This window comes from Raphanus sativus, chromosome 2 (genome assembly GCF_000801105.2).
Source record: "Raphanus sativus cultivar WK10039 chromosome 2, ASM80110v3, whole genome shotgun sequence".
Classification (NCBI taxonomy): domain Eukaryota; kingdom Viridiplantae; phylum Streptophyta; class Magnoliopsida; order Brassicales; family Brassicaceae; genus Raphanus; species Raphanus sativus.
The window spans coordinates 29,583,458-29,610,557 of NC_079512.1; the positions used below are offsets into that span (position 1 = coordinate 29,583,458).

Consider the following 27,100-nt stretch of genomic DNA (forward strand, 5'->3'; position numbering starts at 1 on the left):
AATAATTTTGAATGAGTAGCATGCTTTTTTTTTATCAAAACAGTTGTGTCAAATTTTCAAGGAAATATGTTAGTAAATTATTAGATAACACAATTGGAAGAAAGGATTGAAAAGCAAAGTTGATAAAGTACATAGTCTATATCTGGAGAAAAGTACAAATTAAAGGTCATCTCTACCCCACGTATAAAATAATATAGAAATACACATATTTTCAGAGACATAACTATATAAATTTGTATAAACATCTCCATATATATTTCAGATTTAAATCTAAAAAAAAATTATTAGCAGGAACCAAATAAATAAAAATAAAAATAAAAAAATCTGAAACAGAGAGAAATCGAGAGAGCTTGAAGCAGAGAGACAAAAACAAAAGCTTAATACTTTCTTCAACTCTCTCGCATCTCATCATCTCATCTCATCCCTTCCCACAAGCATAAAACTCTTTCCTTTGCGCATATATTCTCCTTATCGTGAGGAGAGAGAGAGAGATGTTAAATCCGGGTCAGGGAAGAGGACCCGATTCGGCGGGAGTCGCTGGTGGTGTGTCGTCGAACTCCGACCCGTTTCCAGCGGGTCTTCGAGTTCTCGTCGTGGACGATGACCCAACTTGTCTGATGATCTTGGAGAGGATGCTCAGGACTTGTCTCTACAGAGGTTCCTCTTGTTCTTCTTTCTCTCAGGATGATGATTTCTCTGTCCAATTTTGCGATTTTCTTTTTTTCTTTTTGTGGTAATTTTGTGAAATAATTATGGGATTTAAATACGGTGGTTTGACTTAGCCATTAATAGTAAAACGATCTTTGAAAAATTGACTAGAAGACTGTTTTAATCACTGTTAGATTCGGAGTGAATATATATATATACATAAGCCTTGTCCTCTGTTTTACATCTATCTGTGATCTGGTGAAAGATTTTGAATTTACGGTTTATTTTTTATTTTTAAGAAGCTTGGAGGTTCTGGTAATAATTTTGATTGATTCTTGGTTCGGTTTTTATTGTCTTTGATGGTATTTAATTTACCCTTGACTCTGTTTTTTTTCTTTTTGTAACAGTAACGAAGTGTAACAGAGCAGAGCTCGCATTGTCTCTGCTACGACAGAACAAGAACGGTTTCGATATTGTCATCAGCGATGTTCATATGCCTGACATGGACGGGTTCAAGCTCCTCGAACACGTCGGTCTAGAGATGGATCTACCTGTTATCAGTACGTTTACTTTCTTTTAACATATATAAACACTCTCCACTTGTTGAGAGATCTGATGAATCTTTTTTTTTTCATTTATGGTTTTTAGTGATGTCTGCGGATGATTCAAAGGCCGTTGTGTTGAAAGGAGTGACTCACGGTGCAGTGGACTACCTCATCAAACCGGTACGCATCGAGGCGCTCAAGAACATATGGCAGCACGTGGTGAGGAAGAAGCGTAACGAGTGGAATGTGTCTGAGCATTCAGGAAGCGTTGAAGAGACTACTGGAGAGAGGCAGCAGCAGAGGGACGATGGTGGTGATAACAACTCTTCTTCGGCTAATAACGAAGGGAGCTGGAGGAGCTCGAGGAAGAGGAAGGAAGGGGAAGTAGACGAGCAAGGGGATGATAAAGAGGACACGTCTAGTTTGAAGAAACCACGCGTGGTTTGGTCTGTTGAGTTGCATCAACAGTTTGTCGCTGCTGTGAATCAGCTCGGCGTTGACAGTAAGTGGCAAAAAAGAAACTTATGAGTTTTGTGTTTTTTTTTTGGTGGTCTAATCTTTTGTTTCAAATGTAGAAGCGGTTCCGAAGAAGATCTTGGAGATGATGAATGTACCAGGGCTAACGAGAGAGAACGTAGCTAGTCACCTCCAGGTATAAGACATGTAACTGAATAAAAGTATTAGATTGATGTGTGCTTGCTAACACACCGTTGTGATATCTTGCAGAAGTATAGGATATATCTAAGACGGCTTGGAGGAGTGTCTCAGCACCAAGGGAACATGAACCATTCGTTTATGACAGGTCAAGATCCGAGTTTCAGTCCTCTTTCTACGTTGAATGGGTTTGATCTTCAAGCTCTAGCTGCTGCTGGTCAGCTCCCAGCTCAGAGCCTCGCGCAGCTTCAAGCAGCTGGTCTTGCTCGGCCTTCTTCGCTCGCTAAACCGGGGATTTCAGTAGATCAGAGAGGCATCTTCAGCTTCGAAAGCCCGAAAATAAGACATGGGCAGCAGATGATGATGAACAGTGGTGGTGGTGGTGGTAATAAGCAGATGAACCTGCTTCACGGTGTTCCAATGGGAATGGAACCGAGACAATTTGCAGGTGGTGGTCACATGCGATTGCAGCAACAAATGTCTGGTGGTGGTCGTGTTGCTGGACAGAATGTTCAGAGCAGTGGAATGATGATGCCTGTAGGAGGAGGGACATCAATGCTACAGTCACTCGGACAGCAGCAACAACAAGTGATGTTGTCAAGTAGTGTTCCAAGGAGAAGCGAACTCACCGAGTCAAGCAGCAGCTGTAGAGTGTTACCAGCAGCTCCTACACACTCGGTGGTCTTTAATAACTTTTCTTCGGAGCTACCTAGAAACAGCTTCCCGTTGGCAAGTGCACCGGGGATATCAGTTTCTTACCAAGAAGAGGTCAACAGCTCAGACGCTAAAGGTGTTACTGCTACTACTACTACTGCAGGGTTTGGTAACCCGAGCTACGACATATTCAATGATTATCCGCAGCATAACAGCAATGATTGGGATCTGCAGAATATCGGCATGGTCTTTAATTCTCACCAGGACACAACAGCAGCATCATCTGCCGCTTTTTCATGTTCGTCTTCCACCCAGAGAAAAAGGGCTGAGCAGGTGCAGAACCACCACCAGCAACAGCATTTGCCAAGCCAGAGTCTTAATCAGTTGAACGGTGGTGGTTCGGTTAGAGTGAAGTCAGAGAGAGTGGCGGAGACGGTGACTTGTCCTCCAGCAACAACACTGTTTCAAGAGCAGTATAACCAAGAAGATCTCATGAGCGCACTTCTCAAGCAGGTTTCATTTCTATACATAGAGTATTCATATTATGAACATCTTCAACTGAAGCTTGACACTTAACTTTCATTTTCTTGGGAATGAAATGCAGGAAGGACTTCCATTGGTAGATAACGAGTTCGACTTTGACGGATACTCCATCGATAATATTCCTGTATGACCTCACCCACACCTATACTCTCACTCTTTAAGAGTAGACTTCCAAGATTCTTTGTTTCTCATCAAAAGGTAACAAGAAAACTCCACAAATGGCGATAGTCCAAGCGGATCATCATGTACTGTATCTTTAGTTGATATAATCTGCGAGGAAAAATTGGAAAGCAAAATAAATTCCTTTACTTTGTTTTCTTCTTCTGGTTATTAGGAGTAATGTGAATTTGCTGCGGATTCAGATTGTTTTTGTATTTTTTTTCTTACACAAAGCCTTGAGACATGTAGGGTTCTTGATCTTATAATGCACCACAAATTAGCAATGTTTTGCTTCTCTTTCTTTTTCTGAGTGTTGGGAACATTTGTGTACATATATTTCTATGCGTTGTTGCTTCATAATAATAATAAAGATACGGTATTGATCCGACTAGTGAATACACCCACCAACACACAAGTGTTGACCTGTGTTTGCTATTGTTTTTTTTTTCTTTTATAAGTAAGAGAACTGGTTGGTTCGGTCATTTGGAGGAAAGAAGGAACAAATCAATGACAGAGAGAGTAACAAAAATAGTGTACATATGATTACTAATCAGAAACAAGAGACTTGTAAACACATATCTTCAGTTCATATTACCTATATAAAAGCTTCTTCCAACACTCATCATATTGATTGCTGATAAAGAATTGATTGATTCTCCATCGGGGAACCCTTGGGAACTGGCTTGTTATCTGGTAAACATTCAAGAAACCGTATCACCAACACGTACTACGGGAGGCTCCGCTGCTACTACTTACACCCGCAAAATCAAGAGTGCCAAAACCGGTAATGCCAAGAGGATAGCAGAGATGTGTCGCCGTTTGTTGCTGTTGCTCGTTGGGAGTAAAGATGGTAGCGAACACTCCTCACCGTTGAAGAACACTTTGCTCGGGAAGCCGTCTCCGCCAGGGACATTGATCCCAGGAGTCAGTTTCTTAGTGAAGGAAATAACAGACTGTTGTTTCCCTGGAACACGAGGGTTCTTTAGCGGATTGTCTCCGTCTCTTTCCGCTACAAGATAGTTCAAGCCAGGTAGACCTTCCATGAAAATAGTGTTGTTCTCCCCGTTAATATCAAGTGCAGTTGCGTTGAACGAGTAGGCTTTCTCGAAACCTGGGGCGGCATTTTTCATCTGAATAGCTGTGAACCAATCTGGAAAGTTTGTCTCTCCCCAGTTAAAGATTGTGACCCGGGCTGTCCATCCTCCTCTGTAGTCTGTAGCCAAATGCCAGTTGATGCTCACTCCACAGTTGTCCCCACAAGGCATTGGGTTTGGGACAGGACGGTGTTTTAGATAAGACCAAGCGAGTGTGAGTTCAGTTCGGTTCTCAAAAGGGACCAGAAGAGCTTGCTGGGGTAGAAGAAGCGCTGGGGAGGTTGTGCTACAAGTGCGAGAAGCTCTGCTGCTGGAACATCCACAAGCGCAAGTCTTGCACGGGATGATGGAGTCGTTGAAGTAGGCAGAGAACGATACACAGCACCTAGGACTCGTGTTCTTCTGTTGAGTGATGTTGCAGACCACTTGCCAGCTCGCAAAAGCTGTCTTGTTTGATGGTAATCCACTAGGATCGACGAACTGGCTTGGGCTCACTCGAACAGGAGGGCCACACTTGTAATCCGGGTTAAGTGAACCGCTGATCCGCCAGTTCTGAGGAGGTGAAAGAGCAGAAATGTTAAGATCCGGAGGCATTTTGTACACCTGCATCTGGAAAGCGGAGATGGACTTGCTAGGATCCATGGACTTTGGCAGAATAGTCCCGTTTCTGCAGCAATATGGTTTAAACCCGAAGGTAGAGTCATTATACTTCGTAAGGGGGAGATCTATGATGGTTGGCCGTCTTGCACAGCTTAACACGTTGGAGAAGTCAAGAGCTTGATAGTACTTGGCCTGTGGGCCATCAATACAGTCAGATGAGTCAACAAGACTCGGGTAAGCCCCTGTCATGGTGTCGATAAACTCGTCCCGCATCCAGTCAAAGCTCAGTTTCCAGTTATCTAGCCTGCCAAGCGGGCTATGGTTCTCCATTGTGACTTGTGCCATGTAGTTCGATGAATATGATCTGATCACATCGTACATGATAGTGAGATCTCCATTTTGCCGGGGAAGGAACTCGTTATCAATGATCTCTGTGTTATTAAAACTTGGATCCGGCATGCAACATACTTGCAGCACATTTTTACCTGGCGAAAGAGAGAGAGAAACACACACAGAAAATTCAAGTAAACCACAAAGCAATAGTCAAAAAGAACAATTACCACATCAACATCTCAAGAACTGCATAACAACACAGCACACATAGATGCCTAGAATCAATTAGAAAGAATAAGTGTCCAATGTCGAAGACATTTCCTTTATCAACTGATTCATATTTGCAAAGGTGTTACTCTATTACCTCAAATTCTTAAGGCTCCTATGATTACTCTGGTATACCCTTGAATCTTTGATCTATCACAGAGAATTCAATCTAGTCTTTCCACATTTGACTAATTCAAACTTTATGTGTAAAAGAGGAAGCTAAACAGAATACAACAGTAAATAGTGAAAAATAATAAGTCAGAACAAGTCCCCCATGTCTAGACATTTCCATCAAATATTTGGAAATATACTTACTCAAGGTACCCTTGAATCTTGATATATCACAGGAGAATCCAATATAGACTTTACCCCATTTGACTAATTCAAACGTTAGGTGTACAGAAGGAAGCTAAAAGACTTTTTTGCACGAGTAAGCACATGGGAATCTAAACAGTGCGGCGATTCTTTCTGGAGTTTGACTCTCACTTTCTCTCTCTCTCTCTCTCTAGTAATCTAAGCATTGCATAAACTTCGCCTTGATTAACGGAATCTAAATCCATCTTTAACATAATCAAAACCAAGATCAGTGAAACGTAACTCCTAAATATAGCAAGTTCATACCTTTCTGGGTGGCTTTAGGACACTTCCACCCATCAGTAACAAGAGAGATGTTCTTCGGAAGCGGCACACCCGGCGGCGCCACACCGAACTGCGTCCCGACGAGCTCCACGCTCGCTTGCATCTGAGTCACATCACCCGCCGTCTGAATAGCCGACTTCAAGTCCGACGAGGGATACCCGGCGAAAACGGTGCCGTTCTCCACGCTCAGCGGCAGGCTGGAGCCGTCGGAGAGGACGGCGTTGGAGGCGGAGACGAGGATCTCGCGGTGGGCGAACTTGACGAAGACGCGCCACGATTTGAGCTCGTCGCGGCCGTTGTTGAGCACGGTGACCACGGATTCGAAGCGGTAAGGCTGGTCCGCGGAGTCGTTGGGCGGGATCTTGGATCCTTTGGTGTGTGTGTAGGAGACGAAGACGCCGTTGCATAGATCGGAATCGGAAGGGGGAGATGGGTTGGTATCGGCGGCGGGTTGGGAGGTTGCGAGTGGAATCGAGGAGGGGACGAGGAGAAGAGAGAGTAGGAGTAACGGAAGGAGAGTGGATGTGGGAGCTGAATCCATTGAAACCCTAATGAATCTATGCCTTAGTGTTATTAGTCAGAGCAGAAAAGAAGCTGTTTGAGTTCGAATTGTTTTGAAACTGAGAGATGAGTATAAAGGGAAGGTTATAGACGGTGACAGATAAATGATAAAGCGACCGCGTTTTATGAGCTGTAATGAAAAGTGTGTTGCAAACGAATTTCAAATTTCTATGGAGCCTGAGATTTTTAAAATATACAAACCAAAACCACTTTTTTCTTCTTTTTTAATCTAAGCGAATACATTTGTGTTGTTCACTAGTTTGTTGACAAAATAAATAAAAAATGGAAGCTCATCATGAGCATTCCTTGCTAATAGATCTGTTTCGATGGTATAGTATGAATGAGAACGGAATACGTGGGCAACTCACGAAAGACTGTCCATCAGTTCTCTGATTTTTCAAGGGGAAAAACTAGGGGTGGACAAAAAACCCAAACCGAACCGCCGAACCAACCAAACCGAAGTTAAACCGAATCAAACCAAACCGTGCTTTTATATAACCTAATTGGTTCATGTTTTACTCAACCCGAACGGTTTGGTTTGGTTTGGGTTTAAACCGAACCAAACCAAACCAAACCGATAATCTAATATATATATAGTAAAAATATATATGATATATATATATGTATTAACATATTGTAAATTTTAGTTAAAGTTTCGTTTTTCATTTTTTCATAACTTCCATATCTTAAAAAAAACTTATAAATACGATTCAAATAATACTATTATATACAAAATCATGTAGCATAAGTTTTTATGTTCTCACTCTATTATTTATGAGTTGATTATTTTTTAATAAACATATAAAATTGATGCCTTCATATTTTATAACCAACTTAAACTACACCGAACCAAACTAGACCATAATAATGTAAACCGAACTAAATCTAAACCAAACCGAACTGAACCGAACCGAATTAAACCCAAACCGAACCCAAACCAAAACTACTTTGGTTTTAATTGGTTTGAGTTTTATAAAACCCAAATTACCCAAACCAAACCGAACCCAAACCGAACCCGAAACTAAACCGAAATGCCCACCCCTAGGAAAAACGGGCCAATCATTCGTATTTGATACCAATGTTGGTCAAAATTCAACGAGTATCTTTTACAGAAAAAGTGCAAATAAACGTTTTTCTCTATGCAAGTCATGATCCAAATCAATGTTAGAATGTGAATCAAAAAGACTAACCATGAAAATTAATCAATTAGTAGAATTCATTAAAACTGATCTAAGTTAAGAGGTTGACTGAAAGAAATAAATGGTTGACTGCATGAGGACAGATCCAAGAACGTTTTCCTTTGGGCTCTTATGTAATCTGGGCCTATCTAGGCCTCTTTGGTTATATGCTTTATGTCTTCGGGTCTTGTGTAAATTTGGGCTTTTCTAATCAAATTTGAGATGACAAAAAGTTTACAATAAGTTGTGTTTTAAACCATAGAGAAATCTTCCGGGATCCAACAACCTCCAATGTTGCTAATATTATGTCGACTGACTCTACTAGTGGGATCTACATTTCTTATCCTTAGTTGTCACAGAAATCATCCGTGCCTTGTTATAAATGATGATCTTATCTTCTTCAACCACAACTCGTACAACTTGGTAGAAAATTTTATCCTATTGGTTATTGCTATCTTTACTGTTGATACACATCGTTTTTTTTTCTTTTGTTGAAAAAATGCGGCAGAAAATGCAAAAAAAAAAGGTATTATATTTCAACGAATATTCAAATATATACTACAACGATGGAAAAATGTTTCATTGTGGAGCTAACTCTGAGTTTAAATTTTAATTTGAATTACAAGAACGATGAATGATGATGATATAGATTGATAATGATATTTGCGGATAAGATCAAACTGTAAGTTAAACGTCACTATAGATTGTGTTTCCTTTCCTGTTTAGATAAGAAAACATATATTACACTTTCAGTTGTTCAACTTTTTTGACATTGCTATTTCTAGTCTATGTAAATTGGATTTTATAGCATATAATAGGAGTGGACTAGTGGAGTATATATATAAACACAGACGCAACATCCGTTTTATCCAAATCTTCTCGAATTGCGAGAGCGATTACGTAACCTTCGCATTACATTTTTAAGAAAAACAAATCTTTTTTAAATTGGTTGTTAATTAGATTAATCATATGAACTAGAGGACAAAATCACCAAAGCCCCCATTAAAGCTGGAGATATAGAATCAGTCTTCTTCTTCCTCCCCCTTAGAGATATATTTTTGCGTTGAAGAAAATGAGGATTGACGAAAACGAAGGCGTCTCCGCTTCCAGCAAGCACCTAGTCTTCGCTTACTACGTCACTGGACATGGCTTCGGCCACGCCACTCGCGTCGTCGAGGTTCTATTCTCACTCTCTCTCTCTCTCTCTCTCTGGATCGTCCTGGTGTATTCTTCCATCGTTAGTTCGATCGTGGCTAATTTTGTGGAATTTCAGGTTGTCCGTCACTTGATCGCGGCCGGGCACGACGTTCATGTCGTCACCGGCGCGCCTGATTTCGTCTTCACGTCCGAGATTGAGTCCCCTAGGCTTAAGATTCGAAAGGTTTGCTGTCGATCATTTACTTTAGCTTACTGGGAAACATAAGGAGGATAGTTATTGATTTTATTGGGGGGGGGGGGGATGTTACTTAGGTTCTTTTGGACTGTGGAGCTGTGCAAGCTGATGCTTTGACTGTTGATCGTCTTGCCTCCTTAGAAAAGGTTTTTTTCTTTCTTTTAACTCATGTGATTCTTCTTGCTCCATGTTGGTCTCTTCTCTTTGATTGCAATTTCTCTATGTGATTGCTTCGTGTTTCCACAGTATGTCGAAACAGCTGTGGTTCCTCGAGCTGAAATCTTGAAAACAGAAGTGGAGTGGCTTCATTCTATCAGATCCGATTTCGTGGTAATTAACTTTTTTTTTTCATACAATCAATCAATCTCAGCAACTTTACTGGGACTTTTGCTTTGTAAAATTACCATGAGAGAAATGTTGTCATTTGTTACAAACAGGTGTCTGATGTTGTCCCTGTCGCGTGCCGTGCAGCGGCTGATGCTGGGATACGTTCTGTCTGTGTCACCAATTTCAGGTGACATTTTTTTAATATTCTATTTGTCAGTTTTGGTGTGTCTTGTTTTGGCCTGAGTTCTTTAGCTTGTTGTTGTAGTCCACGTTCACAGCCAAGCTTTTGTTATCAATTGTGTTCAACTCCCCTGGTTTAGAAGAAATTTTTTTATAGTGAAACTCTTATGAATTGATTTTGAAATTTGTTTCTTGTAGTTGGGATTTTATCTATGCTGAGTACGTGATGGCTGCTGGATATCACCATCGCTCCATCGTTTGGCAGGTTGTTTTTTGTTTTTGTTTTTGTAAAAGCTATAGAATACTCGTTTTTGTTAGCTTGTAAGATGTGGTCAGTACCGTATATTTTGGAGTTAATACATTGCTTCTCTAACATAGATAGCTGAAGATTATTCTCATTGCGAGTTCCTAATACGCCTCCCAGGGTATTGTCCAAGTATGCAACATTTCTAAACTTCGATTTGTTTCTTTTTGTTTTAGAAAAAATATTTTCTTTCATTTCTTCCTACTGTGTTCTGCTTTACTGCCTTACCTCTGTTTCCTTGTTATTTCCTAGTGCCTGCTTTTCGCGATGTCATCGATGTACCATTAGTAGTGAGGAGACTTCATAAATCTCGCAAGGAGGTCTGTTCAACAACATTTTATTGATTTTATCTTTGTCGAAAGAACAAGCCAAATAACATATATTGCCCCTTTTTGATCAGGTGAGGAAAGAACTCGGGATTGCTGAAGATGTGAATGTTGTTATACTCAATTTTGGTGGACAGGTCTGGTTGTTTGCTCTTCCATTTGAAATCTCTCTGGTTTTATGTCTAATGTGTTCTACATATTTGCGCATTGACCAGGCATAACTTATCCATAGCCATGCTCATTGATCATGTTTGCGTAATGATTATTTTGGAGTACTGAAAATATCAAATCCTCATTTGTAGCTATGTTGTATTTTTCTCATTTGCAGCCCTCAGGGTGGAATTTGAAGGAAGCATCACTACCGACCGGGTGGCTGTGTTTGGTATCTCTTAAAATTCACCCTGCGTCTGTTTATGTATACTCCCAAGTTGGATTTATACTGTTCTTTAAACTTATCACTATGTTTTTCAGGTTTGCGGCGCATCTGAGACCCAAGAGCTTCCACCAAATTTTGTAAAGCTTGCTAAGGATGCTTATACGCCTGATATTATAGCTGCATCTGACTGTATGCTTGGTCAGTATGCAACCTGATGAAGATACAATCAATAAGATTAGATGGTTATGGGTGTGTTATATAATAGAGGTTTCCATGGTTTCAGGAAAAATTGGCTATGGCACTGTCAGTGAAGCTCTTTCGTACAAGATTCCGTTTGTCTTTGTGCGCAGAGATTATTTCAATGAAGAACCATTTCTCAGAAATATGCTCGAGGTTCAACTAATTCCTCTTTTCATTCCGACTGTCTTTTCCTTATTAAACTCAGTTCGTACACTTTAAATATTTGGACTGTATGCTCAAATTTCCTAGTCACGTATATTGGGCAGTTTTATCAATGTGGTGTTGAGATGATCAGGAGAGACCTATTAATGGGCCAATGGACGCCATATCTTGAACGTGCAGTTAGCTTGAAACCTTGCTACGAGGGTGGCATCAATGGTGGGGAGGTAAATGCTCCATCGTGTTTTCACATATCTCTTAAGCTGGCAAAATTTGAGAATTGATGAAGCCCTCTTCTGAAATTCATACGGCCGTAAATTAACTCTTTTTTTTTTGCTTTTGCACACTGGCGCAATGATAGATTGCGGCGCACATTTTACAGGAGACGGCCATTGGAAGACATTGTGCTTCCGATAAGGTAAAGTTTGTATCTAAATTTAATTTAAATCATCAAGATATTATTAGGTTCCTGAGTATTGTGCCATGAAAAGTATCTTGTGCGTTGGATTCTTTGATATCATAGCAGCAGAATCATTCTTTGAAGAAAATTATGTTGAGGATTTCAGTTGGGACTTTTGTGTGTCACAGTTAAGTGGTGCAAGAAGATTACGTGATGCAATAATCCTGGGATATCAACTACAGAGGGTCCCTGGAAGGGACATTGCAATTCCGGAGTGGTATTCAAGGGCTGAAAATGAACTAGGTCAATCTGCTGGATCATCACCTACGTTTCAAGTGAACGAGAACAACTCATTGGTGGAGTCGTACGTATTGTTTTTGTGTAGCTATTTTCAAATTTTCGTTTCTTTTTAATTTTCTTCATCCTGTCACTTATCTTGCAGCTGTAGCGATGATTTTGATATCCTTCAAGGTGACGTTCAAGGTCTTTCAGATACATGGACATTCCTTAAGAGTTTAGCCAAGCTAGATTCTATTCATGATTCTGAAAAGAGTATGGAGAAGAAAACCATGCGTGAGCGAAAAGCTGCTGGTGGGCTTTTCAATTGGGAGGTAGCTTATTCTTTTTTTCCCTGACTTACTTGTAGCTCACAGAGAGCATGCTACATAGAGCTAAAACAAAAATTAATGGCCCGAGGCCATCCCTATGTCTTGCAAAAATCAACTTGCAATTTCCAAAACAAAGGTTTTATTACGAGTGTTTTTGGAAATCGCAGTTATATGGTGGCATCATTACTTTTAATCGTTGCGATCATCTTTCGTAAAAAACCGTCATGCAATCAGTTTAAGTTAGCTTTTTTTTTTTTTTGAACAACGTTTAAGTTAGCTTCTTATAACTCTGAATTGGGTTGTTATCTGTTGAGAAAAACCTTTTTACTTTTTCAGGATGAAATATTTGTTGCCAGAGCACCTGGAAGGTTAGATGTGATGGGTGGAATTGCTGACTATTCAGGAAGCCTTGTCTTGCAGGTCGGTTGTGTCTGATTTTTATTTTGGTTTGGTATCTACTCTTGAAGGGATTAAATTTTCAGTAGTTAAAACTTATTGAGCAATTCTTTAAGTCCCTATCTTGCAAAACATTATTCTATCTTCTACAGTATGTAGTAATTCCGAAGCCAATAACTTCCTCCTTGTCAGAGTATCTTCTATTTTGATTGACCTTGAACATTTCCTTATTTTGTGTTCCCTTAACTTCAGATGCCAATAAGAGAAGCTTGTCATGTAGCTCTTCAAAGAAACCATCCCGGAAAACATAGACTGTGGAAACATGCGCAAGCCCGACAGCAAGCTAAGGGACAAGTAGCAACACCGGTTCTCCAAATTGTAAGTAAAGAGTATTTGAATGAATTCTTTATATGGCCATCGCGGACTTGCTTTTACAATAACTGCATTGTCCTAGCTTAAGGCTTTACTCTATGGTCCTGCTGTGACTTCCTTTCATATTTGTATTTTAGGTCTCATATGGGTCTGAGATCAGCAATCGTGCCCCTACTTTTGACATGGATTTGTCTGATTTCATGGATGGTGATGAACCAATTTCTTATGAAAAAGCGAGGAAATTCTTTGCTCAGGATCCTGCACAGAAGTGAGTCTTTCCTCTGTTATTTGAAATACTTCTTTCATTTTTCTCCGTTAACAAGATAATACTATCTTCCAGGTGGGCAGCATATGTTGCTGGGACAATCTTGGTATTGATGACAGAACTTGGCGTCCGTTTTGAAGATAGCCTCAGCTTGCTGGTTCGTTGTTTTTTCCCATCCTTTTAGAACTTTTCATTCTCTACTGCAGAATCCCTCCTGATCCATATTTGTTTCTTTACCGTTTTTAATTTTGCATTTACTATCTGTTGGTAAATCTTTTTTGCCTTGTTCTTTGTTCTAATGCACATACATTAGTTTAACATGTTCTATGAGTGAAGTCATGAAAACTGTAGAGAATGTGTTCAAGAGTTAGAATACCCAATAGTAGGATAAGAAGTTAGCAGTCCTGGGTTTTGACATCCCCTTAAGAGAGCCACATTTACTAAGTCTTCCAGTTATAACTTTGGCAAACTATGATCCATCTGGGCACTAGTCCAGTTCTATTTTGAGTTTCCTAAAAAGCCTCAGACTTGTTCCCATTATTTTGTTTTTTCGTGTTATGCATATATAACGAATGTTAGAGCTAAAGGGCTGATTATTTGTTTTCTTAGGTTTCTTCTGCTGTACCTGAAGGTAAAGGTGTATCTTCATCTGCTGCTGTGGAGGTGGCGAGTATGTCCGCAATAGCTGCTGCGCATGGTAAGTCTCTTTAACATATTCTCATAAATGAGAGTCATATGGTCACGACGTTGGTGAAAAAGGCGTCATATGAGATAGCTAAGTACACCAAAAAGGAACACGGAAATTTGAATATACGCATCTTAGTTTTGCCTATTCCAACAATTGTGTGATCACATGTGCAGGACTGACTATCAGCCCTCGAGATCTTGCTATACTCTGCCAAAAGGTTTCATGTTCAGCATTATAGTGACTCCTTTCCTGACTTTGTGCAATGCTTGTGTTTTCTAATTCTCTTCTGCTGCCTTCTAGGTGGAGAATCATATTGTTGGAGCTCCATGTGGTGTTATGGATCAGATGACCTCGTCCTGTGGGGAAGCCAACAAACTGTTGGCCATGATCTGCCAAGTAGGTCTTAGAAACACAAGTTGTTTTATAGCACATACGATATCGCAATTCTTTCTGTCCATGATCTCCCAAGTAGGTCTTTAGTTGATTTTATCTACTCCTTTTGTTTCTAAATTTTTTTTGATAAAACATGTAGCCTGCAGAAGTAATTGGACTTGTTGAGATTCCCAACCATGTCAGATTTTGGGGAATCGACTCTGGAATTCGACATAGGTAGGTGGTCTTTCTCTGTTCTCCTCTCTTACGGCCTCACGCGTTTCATACACTCTCAATTCTGTAGAGAATAATTTTATTTTTCTTCGTTTACTCAAAAGATTGCAGACTCACTGAGCTTTTTATATATCATTTATCAACTTTGTCCTGCAGCGTTGGAGGTGCAGACTATGGGTCAGTCAGAGTTGGTGCCTACATGGGGAGGAAGATGATAAAATCAATGGCGTCTTCTATTCTGTCTCAATCAGTGTTGAATAGTAATGGAGGCCACCCGGAAGAAATAGAGGATGAAGGGATTGAGCTACTTGAGTCTGAAGCTTCGCTAGATTACTTGTGCAATTTGTCTCCTCACAGGTGTGGACACAAGTGGTTGAAACCATCCATGTTCTCAACTTGCAAAAGATTTCGAACCATTTCCTAATTTAACACACCTTTGGTAATCCTCGTAAGCTTTGGTTATGTTGCAGATATGAAGCCCGTTATGCTGATAAGCTTCCAGATTTCATGCTGGGTCAGACATTCATTGATGAATACTCGGATCATGACGATCCGGTCACTGTGATTGATCAAAAACGTTCGTACAGTGTTAAAGCTCCTGCCAGACACCCTATATACGAAAACTTCCGGGTCAAGGTACGTCTTTAGTTATTGAAGAGAATGTGTAGCATTACATAATATCTTCGATTTTTTAATTCCTTTATAGCTGTTTCATATCATGTGCTGGCTTCTTGTGTAGACCTTTAAAGCCCTTTTGACTTCTGCAACATCAGATGAGCAACTTACCGCTCTTGGAGGACTTCTTTATCAGGTATTACATCAAACTATAGATTGAGTTATGTAAGATAAGGGAATTAATATCTTGATGTTTTTTGTGTGTCTTATCCTTGTTTGGTCAGTGTCACTATAGCTACAGCGCGTGCGGACTAGGATCGGACGGAACCAACAGGCTGGTCCAGTTAGTACAAGGGATGCAGCACAACAAGTCTACAACAGATGATGGAACTTTGTATGGAGCTAAAATCACTGGCGGTGGGTCCGGGGGGACAGTTTGCGTCATAGGCCGTAACTCATTGCGCAGCAGCCAACAAATTCTGGAAGTAAACACTCTTAGATTTCAATTTTGATATATACTTAGTATAAGCCCTTGGGTAAATGTTATATGTATTAATGGGGTGGTGGTGAAATGTATTGTTTCAGATTCAGCAGAGGTACAAAGCTGCGACAGGGTATTTGCCGCTCATATTCGAAGGTTCCTCACCTGGAGCTGGCAAGTTCGGTTACCTCAGGATCCGACGTCGTGTCTCTCTCTGATTCCCCCATTCAGCCTCTCTCCTTAATTTGGTAGACACTTTATTATTGTTTGTTTCGTCAAGCATACGTTACGTTCCTTAAAATCATATCCTTAAAGAGTTTCATCTAAAAAAAATAAGATAAATTAGGTCGGTTCTTTTCAAAGTAGTAAATGAAGCTTGTGCATACACTGCAACGTTACTTTAAAGAAAAAAGAAAACAATTGCTCTTCACTTCTTCAGTTAACCGAGTTACTGGCTTACTATGTGTGTATGTGAATATGGAAGTAGTAAATAAGCTGAGAACAAGTTGGTAAGGTGGGTGGGTTATAGAGAATGGGTAAAGGATTGCTAAAATATCATACTTGCACGGTTCCCGATGATTTTTAATGCCCATCACTTTTTCTATGCCTTTCTAAAATCATTAATTAAAATGATGATAGTGTCCTTATTACTAGTACTCTATACATTAAATGTTAAGGCTCGTCAACACATATTTATACGCCGGTTTGAGCTTGATAGCTGACCAATTCTATGGTGTTCAAAACAAATCAAAAACTGACCAGTTATATACAAAATCGTAACTGAATCTATTTAGACAAATAGTAAAAGAAGAAGAAGAGAGCAGAGATCTGAACAATATGAAAAGGCACTTGTACTGATAAACGAGTTACCGACATGATTCACGTGTGTGCTCACTTTCATTCTTACGCGTTCTCATCGGATCCAGTGGAGCTTCCTTCATCCAACCGTCCTTATTCTCACACGTGTCTTTCTGCATCCAACATTGTTCATCATCGTATTCAAAATGCAATAGGTTTTAGGCTTTTAGCTGAAATAACCACCGTCCAAATAATACAATCGTTTTGAGCTGAGTCTTTTTCTAAATTATTCTTGAGTTGAGTTTCGTTAACAACTGCTAAAGTCCTTAACATAATCAATCGAAAGGCGGTATTGTGAGAGTAATGATTTTCAATGTAGAAAGGTTTGGTAAATCACGTGGTATACATAATGCTAGCCTATATTGGACACTATGGCTTGCATCAAATCACAGACTATAGACACTTTTTTTACTACTGTAGTTCTCAAAAAAAAAATTAAAATATAAGATTCCATTCTGACGTAAATATATTTGTAAAATTTACCGTAGAAAATTGTTACTGAAAAGAAAAAGAGAAAACAAATGGTGAGAAATAAAAGGAAGAATCGGACATAATCTACACGTTCTTCTGATTCACTCTAACACTTGTGCCCGCTCTCTTCTTTGTCTTCTTCCCTCCTTCCTCCGTCCTCAAATTTGCTTCGTTCACTTACAGATTCTCTCACCAGACACAAACTCCAGATTCACTCCGACAATGGAAACATTCCGAACATTCCATCTCTTCTTTTTCTTCTCTCACTTTATCTTCTTGACGACACACACTACGCTTACGTCCGCAAACTCTCAGATCGTTGACTGTACAATGTGCACGTCTTGCGACAATCCATGTCAGCCAAATCCCTCTCCTCCACCACCGACTCCATCTCCGCCACCTCCAACCACGACCACTGCCTGTCCTCCGCCTCCTAGCTCTGGGGGTGGTGGTAGTGGTGGTCCTTACTATTACTACCCACCTCCTTCTCAGTCTAGCTCTTACCGCCCACCACCGTCTTCCTCCGGCGATGGTGGCTACGTTTATCCACCGCCTAAAAGTGGAGGAAACTATCCTTTTACGCCGCCGCCGAACCCAATCGTTCCTTACTTTCCGTTTTACTACTACAACCCTCCGCCGCAATCTGTCGTGTTGTCTGGATCCGTTGGGAAAACAAGTTTCTCTTACGGGTTTTCATTTGCGTTAGTTTTTGCTCTTTGTTTCAGTATGTTGCTTCTAAATAATACAGGTTAAAGAAGATGATAGAGGTTACTTGTAACAACAAGAAAAATCCTCATCTCTTTGCAGAGAAGATGACATATGCATATGAGAGATCTTTACGCTACAGATTCAGAACGGTGAATGTTGTTTCTTCATTTTCCTTTTCTTTTTCTTCACTTGTCTTCGCTTGTATGAGTAGATATATATTTGTAATTCCATCTCTTTTAACAATTTTATGAATGTAGTTTCTTCCCCTTTTTCATAATATTAAAAATAAATAAATGGGAATTGTCTCTATTTTGGGTTTTAGTTACTTTTATGTGAAATTGCTACTTTTATGTGCTTACATTCCAATTTCAACAAACTGTTTGATGCTAAATAGGAGTATGGTTAAAATTTAAATGACAAACAGAAGCATTTTTCCTAAGAAGAACAAATAGGACTTACTGATATTGGTTGGTGGAGGTTTTTGAGGATGATAAAAGTTGATCCTCTGTCTGATTAGTCTCTTCTTTGTTTTAACTTCTGGTTTTGGGAGTTTAATCCTTTGGCTGATGCTGGTTTTAGCATTTTTGTGGCATCTTCTCGCCTAGTTAACCTTGTAACCTTCTGTGGTCATGTGAATATTTGGCTTTAACCTAGTAGTATATTCTACATTGATGGGAAAAAAGGAGTTACTGGATATTGAAGATAATACACCAGAAACTTATTTGGATACTATTTATTTTTGTTATTCGAAAAAATCGAAACCGCAATAAATGATTTTGGGTCTACATGTTTACCAAGCATCTGATGTAAGTTGATGTCTAATTTGAACAAGAATAATATTTTGATGATTTTGACACTATAATTGAACGCATAATGATATGAACACGTTTTGAAGTTAACAATACCAAGCAAACCTTTAAAATTTCCAAAATGCAAAATTTCAGCAGTCACGCATAATTGATGTACTAAAAATTAAGTTCAGATGATGTCTTTCCAAAATTCATGTTTAGATGATTTACTGAACTTAATTATAAAACCATTTGAAGTACTTTTTAAATTTGAAACCTATTTTAAGTAATTTGAACTTCTGGTTAAAAAGATTCACATTTTTAGGATACATCCGTCTGACCTTGAAGAAAAGTTTGTGTAGAAAGAAACCCTTAACCTTGGGTCAGAGGCTAAGAGCAGAGAGATCATGGGACGAAGAGAAAAACACTCTGACTATGCTATTTTCTGCAATTTAATAGGAAAAAGTTTCGTAATATTTCATTCCCACAAATTTAGCAACCCATCTTACACTTATTTCTTGACTTGCTCATGTTATTATGTTTCCCTAGACACATTATTTTTCTGTGTTCTAGAACGAGCATACAACTAACAAGTCGTCATTAATTTGCTGTTGCTGATTGGTAATTTCCCTTGATTTTTAGATCCAGTTACCCTGCTCTAGTAGAAATAAAAAGCCTCATATTTCAAGAAGCCACCATACCAGCTAAAGTAATTTAAATACAATGAAATAAACTTATAGAGCCGAAGCATCACTCTAAACATAGATGCATACAATTTTTTTTTTGAATAAATATTAAATTTATTCATCAAAAAACCTCTATACAACTGGTGTATATTGTTTACTTCTTTTAAAAATCAAATATGCTAAACTCAAACTACTCCAACCTTAAAATAAAAAAAGCTCATTTTACTGCAGGAGATCCTCCTTCCCTTTGATCTTCTTCGCACTCAATAGGCTAATTCTATTTTGTATCCCTTTCTCGGTTACTATTTTTATCACAGCTAGAGGCATCATCTTATCTCCATGTCTAACCTTGTTACGTTCTCTCCAAATTGCATATAGAACCGCTTGAAATGCATAACATATGCAAAACAAGCTCTTTTTTCCCTAGCCTTATCTATGATAATAGACAGGATCTTAGGCCAGAGCTTTGTATACGAGCTACCAAGAAAACCCTTTGCTACATATTTCTAAACTTGAGCAGTGTAAGCACAATAAAAAAAGAGATGACTTCTCGTTTCATTCGCAGCTTTACAAAGCTTCATCAATACCTCGGCTCCATTTTGCTACTCTATCTATCGTTGATAATCGATCTTTTATAGCATACATTATTCTAGCCAATGGTAACCTATACAATGATGATACAAACACACACAAAAAGCCTCATATTTCAAGAAGCCACCAAACCAGCTAAAGTAATTTAAATACAATGAAATAAACTTATAGAACCAAAGCATCACTCTAAACATAAATGCATACATTAGTGATTAGTCTAGCCAATGGTAACCTATACAATGATGATACAAACACACACAAAGGTTCACAAATTACTAAATAGTCAATAGATGTTTTTTAATAGCACTAGATTTCAAAAATAGTGATTATAATTTTTTAATAAAAGTTATGCTTGAATAACGGCTTTTAGTGCAAAACACCTCAAACTAACTGAATACGCTGTAGTTTTGTTCGAACTTGATCATGGGCACCATGGGCTGGGCTTGACTATATGCAGACTAAGCTATTATTCAATGTTGGTAATCTTTTATTATATTAGTATTGTGAAGACAAAAAAGAAGTGGGGTATGAAAATCAGAAAAAAGAATCGCATGAAAATGAGAAGAGAGAGGTGCGTGGATGGGGCCGTCTCCATCATCTTCTCATTTTTCATTTCACCCCCAACATAAGCCCAAAAGTCGTGAGCTGTTTTATAGCTGTCCCGTTCTGATATCACGCACTCGAAAAGCGCGTCGAAACGGGGTCACATCGAGTTGTACGAGAGATAAGAGGGAACAGCTGGTATTTATGGGGATTTTTGAAAAAACAAAATAATTCAAATTTTCAAATTCATTTAAATCATTGACAAACGAAAAAAATGCCGGGACCATGATTATATTTTTTTTCCAGATGTAATAAAATACTTATCATCAGAAAGTGGCTAAAAAATACCTCAAGTAGCATGTTAAAAGTAAAAAAGCTAACTATATTAGACTGAAGAAATAATTAGTAAAATAGAATAACATTAGCTTGGGCTACAAAAAACAATTCCGACAGGATTACATATTTATATTTATGTTAAATATCTCTTCATTCCTCATTTCATTACTAACTTATTTTCCCCAATCTCTCTCAAACCACTCAGACAAAAAAAAAGAGAGAGTTGAGAACCAAAACTCAACCACAAGAAAGAGTCATGAGAAGTACAGCTGCTCGTTCCTCTTCACCGAGTTTCCTCCACAGCCTCTTCTTCTCCAACACCGACCTCTTCATCGCCGGTACTTTAAACCCTAAATCCAAAAATCGACTTGCCCTTTCCAAACTCTTCTTGTTAACTCTACTACTGCTGCAACTATCATCAGCAGCATCCACTGTCTTGATCCTTTTCTTGACATTTCCTGCATCTCCTTTTCCGTTCTTGACAGTCTGATGATCAGTAGCGAGATTGTTGTTGCTTTTGTTCTTGATCTTGATCTTGTTGTCATCTTGTCTGATCCCAAGAGCTGCTTGCCTCTTCTTCCTGCTCTTGATCCCACACGCATTGCACAGTGACTGCAAAAGAACAAAGCTTGATCAGACCAAAGATTCAGAGAACGCAAGTGATACTAACAACCAACTACCATTAACATTTTTTTTCTTTTTTGATAAAAAAAGGATAACGATCAAGTAGCCATACAAAATCCACACCAAACAAGATGATCTGATCATACATATATAGCAAAACCTATACTTAAACTCACTTGCAAAAGAGGTAATAACTCAAGATCAAGCAACATTTGAGTGTACTTATGACTAGATCTGCTAGAAGAAACTCAAATAAAAAAAAAGGTTGGGAAAGTTGATCTCTTACTTTAGGACCAGCAGGGCCACCACGCCAAAGAGGAGTCTTGTTAGTTCCGCAATCAACGCAAGTCTTCTTCGTGTCGCCTCCACTTCCGCTACTGCTACAGTTACCACCACTTTCCACATCGGAGGAATCTCCCGCCGCCGATTCGAACTTACTCGTCTTTGTTTCTTCCGTCATTGACATCTACAAAGCAAAACAAGACGACTTCAGTACAATAACAATAATAACGCGATCGACCTGTAAGGAAGGATCAAGCGATCAAAAGCAAACTTACATTGATTCACTTCGAGGATCGAGATAGAAAGTAAGCTATTTGGCTTTTAGCTGAAGAATCAGAGAAACGATAGAAATGAGAAATCTCCGCTTGTGAAGTGGAGAGAGTGTGATGCCTTGTGATGAAGATAAGGAAGAGAGAGAGAGAGAGAGAGAGAGAGAGAGAGATGCCGCGGAGGAATAACGAGAATTATAAACAAACGGACATTGTTTTTATAACAAAATAGGAGGCGGGGACTAAAAAACCCTAGATATCCTTCTTTTAATTACTTACCTACCCTCGCGCGGGGGATTTTGTTACCATGGAGCCACCCGCCAAATATTATACAAACAAGAAAAGAAGAGGGAAAATTAAATTTTACAACATTTGTAAGCCTCACAAAAATTAAATTAAAATTTGAATTATTTTCAAAATGTGGCGCACATATTTATTACAGTTGTCCAATCTGTATGCCAATTGCCAATTGCCAAGTTGGGCTTAGAGATACATATGCATTTCTCATCGGCTGTCTTTTACACATTCTGTGTAAATTCATCACACGAAATTAAAGAATTGTTACAATTTGATACAATTTTAAATAATAACAAACATTGAACACCATGTTCTATCAGTTTTTCTATATTTCATTTCAAATATAAGTATATATACATTTGAAAATAGGATCTTGTTAATAATGCCTATAACCCCAGACTTTCCACTTTGAACAAATAAAATATTGGAATATACAACCCCTCCTTGATCGAAGTTGACGATAAGCATTAATAACTTCGATTTGTGGGACATAACACTTTGAAAAGAAAAGACATTAGTAGTATAAAATTTATAGAAAAGCGTGCTTATGCAGACAACAATAGCCCAACATGACTTGGACCGCACTGGAAAACAGAAAAAATATTAACAAATAAAGAGACGCACCAAGTGGGCTTTCTTTGCCACTAATAAGACCAAATAAAGTTTGACCAACTTTTTTATGTTTTTTTGACTTTGCAATGACTGTTGTGTAGTAACTAACAAATGTAACAGAGGCCTCAGAGACTCATCAAACAACAAAACTATTAAAAAAACATTCCCACCCAAATTTTCCCATCTGAGTTCATAAAATGTTCCCTTCCCATTGACTCCTACCCAACTCCCCAACAAAAGCTTATTTTATGACTCAATCCCACCCATCTGACCAGACAAGATCAGGACTGACCAAGGCACCCCATCTGACTTTTTAAACACAAGACCAGACTCTAATCAGACCCATTTAAAACCAGTGCCCCCAAGACTCTTGACCTCCTTCCGACTCTTCAATCATCATGCCTTAGCTCCTGTTTACACAAAACCAGACTCAAAGAATTACACACATGATTCACTATACTTCAACCTAGTCTATATGCTTTCAGATGCTCAGACATCTGGACAGAATTAGTTTAGTCCTGTAGTTATTGAGTATTACCTTCACTTGAAGTTGAATCCACCTGGAGGTGCGGCTGCGTCGCTACCCCCAAACTGGAATCCCTGAGCAGACTCATCACCAGGTGGTAAAGTCTCGTCATCCTCTTCCAGCCAGTATGTTTCAAGAATCTTCACTGCCTTCTCATATATCTCGGTGTTGTCATGGCTCTGCAGATTCTCAATCTTCTCTAGTCCCTCAGCATCATCGATTAACTGTGCAAAAACGTTTGCATCCCCTGTGTTTCCCGTCACCTTCTCAGCTTCCCCGACTTTCAGAATGTTCTCTAGTCCTTCTAGACACACGGTGATAATCCTTGGATCCGGGCATACCAAGAGATCACACAATGGTTTCACGACTCCCTGAGCAACCATGTACCTAAAACGCACGCAGTAGAGGAGAAATTTTGAGTGAGCGTTTGAAGAGAGCTAGAAAAGATTTTTTTAATGGACTCGAGATCGAGAGAAGATGGGGATGGTGGTATCAAATAAGCTTACTTGATTTGGTCAGCAGAACCGCCCGAAGTGGCATTCGATACTGCCCATGCAGCTTCTTTCTTTATATCAAACTCTGCATTTTGAAGCAGATTGACGAGAGGGCCAATCAAACCAGCTTCACATACAGCCTATATCGAAAATTAGAGTAAGATCAACAAACAGAAACTCTTTCTTCAAACAACCAAACCTTCTCAAACTAGTAATAAGCAAATCAATTTTCAAAAAAAAGAGTATACCTGAATCTGGTCCCTGTTTCCAGCAGTGATGTTTGAGATTGTCCAGCATGCTTCCTTTTTAATGCTCTTCTTATGGTTCTGAGTCAGAAGGCCGAGAAGAGAAAGGAGTGCACCATGACTAATAACACACTGCAACAGAAATTCTCATCAGTTCAGAACCAACAAAAAGAAAAGAACTATCAAAGTAATCGTTAAATATTCGAGTCAAGAGAGCATTATTGGCAGGACACCAGAAATCATGTGCACTATTTGAGAGATGCTTTGGGCTAAGTAGCTATGTGAAATGATGCATCATACTAGCGTCGACTAAATATTAAAAGAATGATAGAATATCATTCCAGAGGTACACCTAATATTCTCAATGTGATATATCATATATCTGATTAGCAGGAAGCTATGCAATTAAATTTTGACAGCCAATTTTCATTATCATAATGTTTCAAAATTCGACTCCGAAGCTAGTGGTGTCACATTCTTCCCATTACTGTCTAGGACGAGTAGAACATGCATACTAAATACAAATGAATGAGTCTATAGAAGAGTAAGTATACCTGCGTCTGTGAATCATCTCCAGTGACGATGTTACCAATACTACGAAGAGCAGGGATAAGCACAGACGGTGAAGGATGCCTACAGCAAGCAAAAGTTAAATGATAATCGTTAAACACATAATCATGTCCAAAAAGCAACGTAAATCGCAGGACTGAAAAGACTTACTGGAGAAGCTCGACAAGTCGAGGAACAACACCTGCCATAATGACAGATTGGATTTTGTCGTTGGTGCCATCAGAAAGATAAGAGAGGGCCCAACAGGCATCTGTTAACACTTCCTCGTCAGTGGAGTGAATCAGGCGTTCAAGGGCTGGAAGTGCTGGACAGACCTGTTCCCAAGAAAAGACAGATGTCAGAACTAAATATTCCCGAAGAGAATAATACTGAAATGAGAGAGACAAACCTGGTCAAACGGAGGCTGTGGCTTGCCCCTGCAGAAATTAGAGAGGGTCCAAGTAGCATTTCTGAGCATGGAGAGTTTAGCATGCTCATTCAACTGAGAGAGCAATGGTAACAAAGCTCCCTGACTTAGTACAAGATCTCTGCACTGTGGAGAATCACCAGCAACGTTCCCTAATGCCCAAACAGCCTGACACATGAACAGGTTAAGAAAATAAAACTAAACATATTTTGCCTCTGAATATTTAAAAACAAAAAAAGTTGTGTAATGAGCAAACATATTTACCTGCTCGCGGACATCATCACTCTGGGAAGCCAAGAGCTGAACAAAAATGGGAACAGCACCATGTTGAATGACCACCTTGGTATGCTCAGAAGTCCCAGAAGCAATGTTCGTCAATGCCCAAGCAGCTTCAAACTGAAGCCACACACACACACACAAAGTATAAACAGTGCCGTCTTAAAAAAAATTTTTGCCTTAGGCGAAACAGAAAATAAAGACCTTTTTATAAAAAAAAAATCAACTTCTATTTATTATATTTCTCTAAATTAAAGCAAAAAAAATGTGGTACTCAGAAAAAAAAATTGAGAAATGAATTTTTATGTGTAAATTAGGTTTTGTTAATGAAAATTTGAGAATTGTGAAAGATATTTTTTTTTTGTTTTTATTGTATTTAAATTAGGTCTATCTAATCATAAATCTTTTATTATAATTTTACCTACTAATTGATAATCTAACAAACAAAATAGACCTATTTAATTTGTAAAATAACACTAAAAAAAAATTTAGACCCATGGACCCATGGCAATTGCCCATGTTGCCATGGGGTAGAGCCGGCCCTGAGTATAAAGAATCTGATAATAATAATAATAATAATAAATGTAGTCAAATATAAGAAGACGGATGCAACAAACCTGAAGCTGTGGATAATCCTCCCTCTTGAGAAACTCCACAAACCTCGGCACAACACCAGCTTCAATGACCTCCTCTATCGGAGGACTACGCTCTGCCAAAATCAAATCAAAACCATTGATTCTCAATTCAATTCAATTCAACAAATTGCTCAAGTCCGTCGAATCAAAGCTTTAAGAGAACTCATACAAAAGCTTTTACCTATAGAAAGCAATTTACGGAACTGAGTAGTCGCTTCGAGCTGCAAGCTCCTATCATCTGACAAGACTCCACCAACCATAGAAGACAAGCTCTCCAACTTCAATCGAAAAAACGAATCTAATCAGTTCCCAATACGGAAAAAAAAAAAGATTCCCAGATCCGGTGTTGATACTTTACCTTCTTCTCGACGGATGAAGCAGAGACTTGAGGAAGCTGAGTGGGTTGAAAACCCTCGCGACGCTTCTTCAGCAAGCTCTCTTCGCGCTTGGTCTTACGGATCTCCACCATGTTGTCTTCTCTCCTCCTGCGTCCTTCCTCCGCGTCCACCGCCACTTTGTAGCGGTTACGGCGAACCTCGGTCCTCGCGTTGGGTCTCAGAGACATGGCTACGACAGCGAACTGGAATCTCTCTGTGTGCGGCGGTGAATGAAAGTGAGTTAACAGATGAGCGGAGGAGAGACTTGTGTGTGTGTGTGTATGTGTATATGGGAGAAGAAGTGTATGTATAGGATCGGCGGATAGAGAGAGAGAGAGGGTAAACCCTAGACGAAGTGGAGGGGTACGAGAAAAGAGGAAAATTATTGAATTTCCCTTTGCTTTTTATTCCTTCATTGAATTTCGCTGCTTTATTCATTCATTGATTTGTACATTATAAATAACTTTCAGATTTAATAGTCCTACAAGTAGATTGTAATTAATATTAATAAATTTATAGATTTTCTTTTTATTTTTGTATTATATATCTTAACAAAAAAAATCCATTTCTTTTTATTTTTGTATTTTATATCTTAATAAATTTATAGATTTTTTTTTTGTATTATCTTAACAAATAATACTTAAAGATAATTAAATGAATAACATATAATTTTAATATAGAAAATAGTAATAATCCATGCCGTTTAGATAAATTTCTATATAAACATGTAAATCCAGTAACTAACTTCACATGATTTTTTTGATTCTTAAACAAATATAAATGTCTAGCCAACTGGGATTTGCATGGTACAATAAATTTTTTAAAGTATATTCGTTTTTGGAGTAGATAAATCATAAAGCACAATCATTAGTAGTAGTAGGTTTTGAAGTGGTGT

At 38.8% G+C, this 27,100-nt stretch overlaps 6 protein-coding genes across 6 annotated transcripts; 3 read left to right on the forward strand and 3 right to left on the reverse strand.

The window, feature by feature from the left end:
- The first annotated feature begins 282 nt into the window (after positions 1-282).
- Positions 283-3,594, forward strand: LOC108842084 (two-component response regulator ARR2). The gene is made up of 6 exons (XM_018614894.2): positions 283-657; positions 1,056-1,208; positions 1,297-1,695; positions 1,769-1,845; positions 1,920-3,014; positions 3,106-3,594. Exons 1-6 carry the CDS (start codon positions 492-494, stop codon positions 3,172-3,174), a joined length of 1,959 nt encoding a protein of 652 aa, XP_018470396.1. The 5' UTR covers positions 283-491; the 3' UTR covers positions 3,175-3,594.
- Positions 3,595-3,685: 91 nt separating this feature from the next.
- On the reverse strand, positions 3,686-6,818 carry LOC108842083 (COBRA-like protein 7). The gene is made up of 2 exons (XM_018614892.2): positions 6,119-6,818; positions 3,686-5,382 (listed from the first exon to the last, which is right to left on the reverse strand). Exons 1-2 carry the CDS (start codon positions 6,675-6,677, stop codon positions 3,956-3,958), a joined length of 1,986 nt encoding a protein of 661 aa, XP_018470394.2. The 5' UTR covers positions 6,678-6,818; the 3' UTR covers positions 3,686-3,955.
- Positions 6,819-8,743: 1,925 nt separating this feature from the next.
- Positions 8,744-16,041, forward strand: LOC108843635 (L-arabinokinase). The gene is made up of 29 exons (XM_018616868.2): positions 8,744-9,052; positions 9,149-9,256; positions 9,346-9,414; positions 9,515-9,598; positions 9,706-9,782; positions 9,974-10,040; positions 10,154-10,211; positions 10,332-10,399; positions 10,480-10,542; positions 10,734-10,787; positions 10,877-10,979; positions 11,065-11,174; positions 11,288-11,407; positions 11,542-11,598; positions 11,769-11,944; positions 12,023-12,191; positions 12,525-12,608; positions 12,837-12,962; positions 13,094-13,224; positions 13,297-13,378; positions 13,831-13,918; positions 14,083-14,126; positions 14,210-14,305; positions 14,442-14,518; positions 14,672-14,872; positions 14,986-15,151; positions 15,255-15,326; positions 15,415-15,615; positions 15,716-16,041. The coding sequence occupies exons 1-29, from the start codon at positions 8,948-8,950 to the stop codon at positions 15,827-15,829; spliced, it is 2,970 nt and encodes a 989-aa protein (XP_018472370.1). The 5' UTR covers positions 8,744-8,947; the 3' UTR covers positions 15,830-16,041.
- A 916-nt stretch (positions 16,042-16,957) lies between these two features.
- Positions 16,958-17,957, forward strand: LOC108841761 (leucine-rich repeat extensin-like protein 6). Its single transcript, XM_018614523.2, has one exon. It carries the CDS (start codon positions 17,163-17,165, stop codon positions 17,691-17,693), a length of 531 nt encoding a protein of 176 aa, XP_018470025.1. The 5' UTR covers positions 16,958-17,162; the 3' UTR covers positions 17,694-17,957.
- Positions 17,958-20,655: 2,698 nt separating this feature from the next.
- LOC108841763 (GATA transcription factor 17) lies at positions 20,656-21,956 on the reverse strand. The gene is made up of 3 exons (XM_018614525.2): positions 21,774-21,956; positions 21,503-21,682; positions 20,656-21,204 (listed from the first exon to the last, which is right to left on the reverse strand). The coding sequence occupies exons 2-3, from the start codon at positions 21,680-21,682 to the stop codon at positions 20,830-20,832; spliced, it is 555 nt and encodes a 184-aa protein (XP_018470027.1). The 5' UTR covers positions 21,774-21,956; the 3' UTR covers positions 20,656-20,829.
- Positions 21,957-22,681: 725 nt separating this feature from the next.
- Positions 22,682-26,596, reverse strand: LOC108841762 (importin subunit alpha-2). Its single transcript, XM_018614524.2, has 11 exons — positions 26,187-26,596; positions 26,010-26,106; positions 25,811-25,902; positions 25,182-25,313; positions 24,900-25,085; positions 24,662-24,825; positions 24,496-24,574; positions 23,945-24,073; positions 23,709-23,836; positions 23,215-23,589; positions 22,682-23,086 (listed from the first exon to the last, which is right to left on the reverse strand). The coding sequence occupies exons 1-10, from the start codon at positions 26,391-26,393 to the stop codon at positions 23,217-23,219; spliced, it is 1,587 nt and encodes a 528-aa protein (XP_018470026.1). The 5' UTR covers positions 26,394-26,596; the 3' UTR covers positions 22,682-23,086; positions 23,215-23,216.
- Between the last annotated feature and the right edge of the window lie 504 nt (positions 26,597-27,100).